Genomic DNA, 8916 nt, shown 5'->3' with positions numbered 1-8916 from the left:
GGGCCAGCAACATGTCTGGGGGGTACAGGCTAGACCAGGGGTTCCCAAACGTTTCAGGCCGCGACCCAAAAAAAACGGTGTCAGAGAGCTGCGACCCCCACTATTATAGGAGGTAAAAAAATATATATAATAATAATAATAATATTCATAATTATAATTTTTTTTTAATAAATGGAAATGTATGGTTGAAACATGCAAACGTTCAAACGCACACACACTAATACACATTGGAGGCTTTTAACCAGGGCCGTACTGGGGAAATCATTCAGGCCAGGAAATATAGTGCAAAATATAGCCCCAGTCAGGCCACTTTTTAAGCAGGGGGTCTGGGGGTCCCCCACCAGGATCTTTTTTGTTACAAAGACTTCATTTCCTGCATTCTGGTGCAGGATTTTTTTTATTTGTACCCTTTAAATGCCAGTGTTTGTGATGGCATCACAAATTATTGTTAAAAAAACAGGCTAGCATATGTATGATTAGCAACAACACAGATTTTTATGGATTTTCAGTTTTTTTTTAATTGATAAATACAATATTTTATTCAACTTCAGCCCTGATCATAACACCACATATTCATTTTATAATTCTAACCCTTTAAATGCCAGTGTGTGTGATGGCATATTGCAATATATCAAATGCAAAGTACATTTTTCAGGGGGGTTGGTAGGTTGCAAAACTATACTCTCAGAGTACCTTCCCAAACACTGCCTTTAATTTCTCTTTCTTCTTTCAGCAGATGTAGGACAGGAGAACATTAATCATATTCTTGATAATGGGCAGGCCTGGGTGGATGTTGTGGGGAAGGTGGTGGGCCATGCTCATCTCCCAGGAATCAACCATGCGAACGTTCAGTCCCTTGAACATGGCTCTGAGCACCCTGTTTTGCTGTAGGGCGTACCAGTCACTGTAGGACAGTAGGTGATCATATGCCTGAGCCCTTGGGTTTCCCATGCGAATCACCACCAGTGTTCCAGGGGCTCTATCAAAGAGGCGCAACACTGCACTCCGAATGTTGCGTAGCCGATTGATGTAGATCTCAATGGGGAAAGGGGTAAAATGGGCCCAGAGACTGAGGACAACAACAGTGTCTGTGCCGCCAACCAGGCGGTCCAGCTCATTAGCTACATAGCGAAGCACGCTGACTGGGACATTGAAGGTGATGGGAGGACCGTGGCAGCGGAAGGTCACCCTGACATTATGGGTGATGTTCACTGCCTCGTATGGTCCAAGTTTCACAGGAGAGTGAAGGATCTCTGTCAGCTCTAAGGGCCAAGATTTATGATCAACAAGTTAAAATTAAACAAAGATATGGATGCAAAAATAGTCAAATTGATTAGCAACACTTACCTGGTAACGTTTTATTGATGTACTCAAACCACTGTCGGGCAGTGGAGTCCCCATACAGGTGAACCTGCTTGTTTTTCAGACACTGGATGACGGCAGACGAGTTAAGGAACTGGCGAACTGGAACTCCACCCAGTGCTCGCCACACCCCCTGGTAGTAGTATCCAGAAGGCATCACCTTCATAGGCCTTGGTGTCCCCTCTGGTTCGTCTGAGAGCAAATAAGACATTTCTTCAATGGTTTTGAAAAAAAAAACGGGAAAGAAAAAAAACACTCTACATGTTCCCAATCAATGTTAATGTAACAAATAATCTGCAACCCCTGCACCGATTATTACATCATCAATGTAGAGCCACTGTGGGGAAATAAATGTTATTAGGCCTTTATGGAGAATCAAAGAGGAAGAAGGGCACAACTACCCTAGTCATCTCAATGGCGTATTTTGGACAAAAGTCCAATGTTGCTCACTATCAAATCTTACAAAATGTGACTGAGGTGACCTTCCGCTGCTGACATGTCTTGCTCACAGGAACCACAGCCTACATGAACCACAGACGGAGCTAGGAATGATCTATTAATAGTCCATTCATTTTCCAGAGGTACCGGAGAAACAGAAGAGACTGGAGCAGCCGGATATACGTCACCTGTGAGAGTTCTATAGTTGGGGTTATAACATAATTTACATCTACAAATCAGCATCTTTACACAGGCAAACACACATGCACTCCCAGTAGGCCTACCTTGCTTCTTAGGCAACACATTGACACTGTTAGACTTTATGGAGTTGTGGACTTGTATGTAGACTTGCATGTTGACACCCCTGAGGAAAAAGAGAGGACATTTATTTATTTTGTATGCACTTTTTCTCCTCTTTTTCTATTTTTCTCCCATCCCAATTACCCACTGTGCCAATTCTCCCCTCCCCTGTCTTGAACGTTGCTCGCATATGCCCCCCACTGGCCGGTTGTAGGGAGGATAGAAGCCTTGCATCACGTGTCCCCTCCGATACACGAGGAGGCAGCCTGTCACATCTTTTCACCTGCCAGCGCAGACTCTCATTGGCGAGGAGTAACGTGTGGGAGGCTCACACTACCCCCGCCATTTCCTGTCACTGCTGTGCAGGTGTCCCCAACCGACCTGTAGGAGTCGCTGTCCACAACGTCCAGATTACCACCCATCGACTTCCACCCGCTGACTCTGCCAATTGAGTTAGTATGACGACTGGCCCAAGCTGGAGGCAACGCCGACAGCCGGAGTCGAACCCGGTGTCTCTTGCGTTGGTGACGAGCGATATGTCCGCTGCGCCACCCAGCCGCCCAAGAGAGGACATTTCTATAGGTCTCAACAGTACAACTACTGTACTTACGCTGTTGGGTGTCAGACAACAAAATAAATTAAATGGGCCAAATCCTAGATTGTGCCTTTTGACCATGACCCTGATATGGTCAAACTGTCTTCATACAGATTTTAATCAGTACATTGATTATTTTGAATGGCCTAGGAGTAGGAAAAAGTAGGAAACAATTAGTTTTTGAGAAATCGAAATGGTGGCCGTATTATTTTACATAACATTTTCAATGTATGTACAATTTAAAATGTAACCATGATCGGACACGCCGTTAGGGAATTAGTTTATACTTTTTGTGGGAATAAATAATATATTGGAAAACAATGGTCCCCAGATGCCACACAGCAGGTTGAGATAATCAGTTATAGGGGGAGTATAGGGAAAAAAAAGTGTTTTTCAAAATGACGTTTTTAATCCAATATGGCGGACATAGTCAATTTGTTCTCCACAAGGAGCCACTCATAATTAAAAGTTTGGCCTGATGATGGTGTTAGAGGAAAGGACACAGGGTCATCAAAATCAATAGGATTCTTCCTCTAGAGGTCATGAATGTTCACAATAAATCTGAAAAGATTTATGAATAAATCAATGTAGAACTCTCAATGTTGAATCTACTGTTGACCTTGATTGTGTATGGCGTATGGCTTGGATAGCTCAGCTCTTTTAAAATAATTATTTTATTCCAGGGAGAACACTGAAATCAGATTGTGCAACCATAACCTTAATTCACCTTTTAAAGAGCAGTGCGTCTTGCCTGGTGGCGACGGTTCTCTTCAAGCCACCGATATTGTTGTCAAACCTTTTGTCACAGCTCAGTTTCGTGGGCTTGTAGCAGTAATAGTGCTCTCCTGGGTTGTGATCGGTGTAGTTGCACAGTGGCTGCTGATTTGAAGTCAGGCAGACGTTACAAACCATGGTTTCGGACACATTGCCTGAGCGGAACTGGCTCTTGTAGAACAGCCGGTCAGGCTGTTGCCTTTTTGTCCTGAGAAGCACAGAGACAGCCTCACTAGGGTGGAGCAGTGTCACCTCCACCTGTGCACTACCCTCCCAGAGTAATGGGAAAACACAAGAGTAGGACCCATTCAGGTGGTCCACCACCTGCGCCATCATGCCCGCGACAAGCTTCCGGTTGTGCAGCCGAGCAAATAAGACGTCTCCCCCGTATCGTTTGGGCCGACCCTGGAAGTCGTTCATTTGGATCCGAACACCGAGCTGATCTCCTACATGCCGCTCTCCGCCGCCCACCACCGGAAGGATTGTGAACCAGCTGTGGGAGGGGGCACTTGTCTCTTTCAGTGTGGAGAAGAGTGGAGGCTCAGGCTCAGGCCACTTAATGGAATCGAGTAGGGAGCGTTGCTCCAGGGCCTCCTCAGATGACAACTCTGGGCCCCAGTAGCTACAGTAGTTGTGGTTGTGGTGTGAAAGAGGGGCCAGGTACTGAGGGGTGGAGTGGATTTCTGGCCAAAGCTGGTTGTGGTGTGAAAGAGGGGCCAGGTACTGAGGGGTGGAGTGGATTTCTGGCCAAAGCTGGTAGAGAGGGTTGAAAGAGAAGAGAGGTTACTGTACCTATTCATAGTATTCTCATGAAGTATGATGCATTTAATACCAGAATTGACCATGTTCACACAGCGGCCATTTTGCTCTTATATCAAGCTCAGGTTGGATTCCTTTCCACTCTGTTCCGAGTGTGGGCTTTTGTCCAACATGTTGTATTGTCCCCTAAACAACCGCCTTTATTATCTTTTATTTTATTTTATGACGACAATTAAATGTGTTGCTCTGTTGCCTATACTCAACCTATACTGTAAGAACTCTGACCTCTGTTGTCTAGACAAGAAACCATTCAGGTACCATCACTGTCACATTCTAAAAAAATCAGTTGGGAAAACCGGATTCTTTATCAAAAGTATTTTGTAGTCTAGTATTTAAAATAAAGTGTGGATTGGCTCCTCCTCCTTTGTCTGGTTTCATCAACATCAAGTCTGCCTCAACCAGGAATACTAGAGGTGCGGCAAGGGGGGACTGTACAATCCCTTAAAAAAAAAAAACATGCATTTGGCCAGGCCGTCTTTTCATATAGATGTGGCGGGTAGACGGGCAAAAATAAATGGGTATTGCCCTTCGGGCGGATTCGTTTTCTTTATCTACGTTTGTTTGTTTATTTGTGTGTCCGTTTACCCCCCACCATAAGGCCAACCCATGTACAAGGTACCTCTCTCAGACATGGATACGGGCAGGCTTAGTGTGCCATATTATATGGATGGCGTGGTTATGCACACGTGTGCCAATGTTTGATAAAGTTGAATCACAGAGTGGTATGATATCCGTTTACTTCATTGTGAGAAGTTTGATATCTCTTTTTCTTCAGTTCGTGAAGTGGTATTTATTTATGTTTGATATCGTTTGCCTTCATTGTGTGAAGTGGTATTTATTTACGTTTGATATCGTTCTCCTTCATTGTGTGAAGTATCACAGGTTGCCGTGAATCAAACCCTGCCCGGTCAACTCTGATTGGGGTTCCTGACAGGAAGTCGAAGTGGGCTTACAGTGTTTTTGTCCACCAGTTTTATATAATAAATACTATTGTTAATTTTTTTTTTATAAGTATTTTTATTGCACATTACTTTAGTTACATTTCATAATGATTCACACATGCAATCTTATTTTTTTTCTTGTTCAAAAACAATTGTACAGCGGCATATAACAAAAAAGATTAAAAATAAAAATAAACATTCTTTCTTTCCTTTGGCGGGTCTATACATACATATAAACAGGATAGTTAAATAAGCTAGATTTTTGCTGGGAAATAAAAAAGAGACCAAAAAATAATAATCAGAGCATTAGAAAAAGGCCAAAAGCCAAGACACAACAGAGAATATACCTTCAGACATTACTGTAATATGAGTGACATTTTGAACTTATATATCATTTTATATATCATTAGAAAAAGGCCAAAAGCCAAGACACAACAGAGAATATACCTTTTGGCAAAAATTGGGTGCATTTACATTTGTAAAATGTTTTATTAATGTACGCTGTCCCCCTTGATCAAATAAAGTAAACCTAAACCTATACTCAACCTATACCGTAAGAACTCCGACCTCTGTCTATACTCAACCTATACCGTAAGAACTCCGACTTCTGTCTATACTCAACCTATACCGTAAGAACTCTGAACTCTACAACTGTCTTACACTGTACTCATACCGATGTCAGTGTACTCATAACTTCCTAAATCTATAGTCTATCCATATAACACTATATGATGGCAATGTACAATAACACTGTATACAAAGTATTTGTCTACATCTGTATATACATATATATCATATACTGTGTGTGTGTGTTTTACCCACACTGTATATACTTTTATCTACATTATATTCCATACCTACTCTTATTATTTATACCACTGGCTTGTATTCATACCACTGTATATAATAATACTGTATACATTAGCTTACCATATTTACTCTGTAGCCTCATCATATATACTCCACATATTACACTGTATATTGCTATGCACTTTATTGTTACATTGCACTCTGGTTAGAATACCGACTTAATTTGGTTGTACAAGCAATGAGCAATGTTTCAGGCTTTCAGGTGTAACCTCTGGCTGCTCAGACTTCCTCTTCTGTCATTGTTTACAGTCAATTGCCAACTCCTGTGGTTATTCCAAAGAGGCCTCGCACGGAATGTCTGTGTAGTTATTTCCTCCTGGATGGCTGCATGTAACATAGCAATCATTATTTTGTGCAAGAGACAACAGTTACTATGTGAAAAACAATGGTTGATATGTGCCGCAAAATAAGGATTGCTATGTTACAGGCAGCCATCCTGAAAGAAAGAGAAGTACATACGGTACACATTCCATGCAAGGTTGTGTAATCCAACTTTGAAAGCAATTTGTTAATTTTATTACTAGAGTCGAATGTTTTTCCACACAATACTTGTGGCGTTTCAGGTCCAGATGACATTTCGGCCAATAATTCCATGCATAATTCCATAGCTCCCCACATGGACTGTTTATCTGCATGCAACCAAATTATGTTCCTATAGAAATTGCCGCCTAAAAGTGCCATCCTCACTCAAAACAATACAACTCGGACCGGGCCTCGGACTACAAACAGAAACCTTATCCCTTGCCTACAGATTCTGCATTCATATGCAGATATCCGTTTTTTGGAAATTACCTCCTAAATAATGTATAATGTTATAACCAGGCTTTTACATTAGGATATCTCCCCTCAACATTATATGGGGCCTTAATATCAGTAATACCTAAAAAAGATAGGGACACAACAAATCCTGGTTTCATTAACCTGCATTGCAAAATAATCTTTAACCAAGATTCTGGCTCTACGTCGGAAAGGGCATTAATCATATATCCTGATCAAGTAGGGTTGATGGTAATATATTTACGTATTGTGAAAGTAATATATTTACGTATTGTGTAAGTAATATATTTACGTATTGTGTAAGTAATATATTTACATATTTGCTTGCATGAGTGCTCACACGGTCACACCACTACACTAACTCCCCCGCCCACCCTTATCCACACACACCAATAATATGATTATGGTTAGAGTTATGGTTAGTTTTAATGTTTGCTTAACATTATGGTTAAGATATAAAGTTAGGGTTAGGACTAAGGTTCGGGTTAGATATAAAGGCACTTGCCTCTCACACAGGTGCCCAAGGTTTGATCCCCAGCAGGGGCACTTTAATGTTAATCGGAAAACGTAGACAAGTTAAATATCGCTGCTGTCGGGACAAAACATCATAACTCCAAAAACCCAACTTTTCAGCAGATGAAAAAAACTAACACAGATTTGAGGGTGAATAGAGTTAAGAGATTTAGACAGATGATCGGTTTAATGCTTTCCCATTGTTTAAACTTTGTAAAACCCACACACACATATGGAGGATGATCTACGGAGTTGATTTATATAATAAAAAAAAAATTCAAAAAATGGAGTTATGAGGTTTTGTCCCGACAGCAGCGATATGCAATATATGTACTTATTTGTAAGACGTAGACATTGTACATTTTCTATACAATATGTAAATATATTACTTATTATGGCTATAACATTTATAGCAATATTTTGTAATAAGAAGAGGACAGAGTATTCTGAGATTAAGTTAAAACACGGCTAGAGTTTGGAATCCAGTGAAATCCTGTCTACCGGGATTCTATATGCTGTGCATTCCCTGGGTGCACCGGGAGCTTATGCCAAAATAAACTAAAATACAACCAGAAATATATATATTTGTGACATTAGTTAAATTAAACAGGGTCCATCTTTAGTAGACCCAGTCATAACTGTGCTCTGACCTTAAAAGACAGGACCGTATATAGCAGGAGCAGGACAGCCAGCCCCAGGAAGATGAAGATGGTGATATATTTCTTGGAAAGGAAAAGTGAGGCTCTCGTCTTCTTAGAGTTACCAGTCTCCATCTCATAATCCATTGAGGTTACAGTGTTGCACGCTTATCTGATGGAACAAAAACACATGAAAAATGGCTAAATAACATATTCAACTGCAAAACACAATGGGCAATGTGTCTTGTTTCTTCACTTATGTGTCTATTCTTAAAATGCTCTTTTTGTACAGTATAGTATATAGTACGGTGGCTTAGCAAAAAAATTTGGACGCGCCGGACAAAAGCACCACATTTTTTCCACGTGTTCCCCATCACCATAGCTTTCATTTTGGGGTAGGGGCCACGTCATCATGATGGATTTCAAGATGGCCGCCATGTAAAATCAAGGTTCTGCCCATTAATAAATATCTTGGTCCATAGCGCGCTCAATATTTGAGCGAACACAAAGGTATTGGTATCCCTGTAAACTAGAGAAGCTAAGCTTTCCATTGGTACCAACTGTTGGGAAGGGGGTTTTAATAGGCAATGATTCAAAATTATGTTAAATTTTCGACCTAGAGAAAACTGCCATGCTCATCTTCCAAAAGGTCCCTTGGCCGTTCACATGAATATATCAGAGTGTACATTGGTTTTATAGGTACCCACAAGCCTCTTCTTTCCAGACATACCCACTTTGTCCAACTTGCATGCTATTTGGGGCAATAATCAAGCAGGTTTTGTACAGTAATATTGAGCGCGCTATGGACCAAGATATTTATTAATGGGCAGAACCTTGATTTTACATGGTGGCCATCTTGAAATCCATAAATCCATTTTTGCTCCATTTC

General features: G+C 41.1%; 2 protein-coding genes across 2 annotated transcripts; both read right to left on the bottom strand.

The window, feature by feature from the left end:
- Positions 1-729: 729 nt before the first annotated feature.
- LOC311245914 (NXPE family member 3-like) lies at positions 730-1573 on the bottom strand (the record flags this gene model as incomplete). Its single annotated transcript, XM_084335938.1, has 2 exons — positions 730-1262; positions 1348-1573. 2 exons carry the CDS (start codon positions 1571-1573, stop codon positions 730-732), a joined length of 759 nt encoding a protein of 252 aa, XP_084192064.1.
- Positions 1574-3418: 1845 nt separating this feature from the next.
- On the bottom strand, positions 3419-8174 carry LOC311245913 (NXPE family member 3-like; the record flags this gene model as incomplete). The annotated part of the gene is made up of 2 exons (XM_084335937.1): positions 3419-4222; positions 8040-8174. 2 exons carry the CDS (start codon positions 8172-8174, stop codon positions 3419-3421), a joined length of 939 nt encoding a protein of 312 aa, XP_084192063.1.
- Between the last annotated feature and the right edge of the window lie 742 nt (positions 8175-8916).

The sequence above is a fragment of the Notolepis coatsorum genome (genome assembly GCF_963971535.1).
Source record: "Notolepis coatsorum genome assembly, chromosome: 19".
Classification (NCBI taxonomy): domain Eukaryota; kingdom Metazoa; phylum Chordata; class Actinopteri; order Aulopiformes; family Paralepididae; genus Notolepis; species Notolepis coatsorum.
This window is presented reverse-complemented; position numbering and strand designations above follow the sequence as displayed.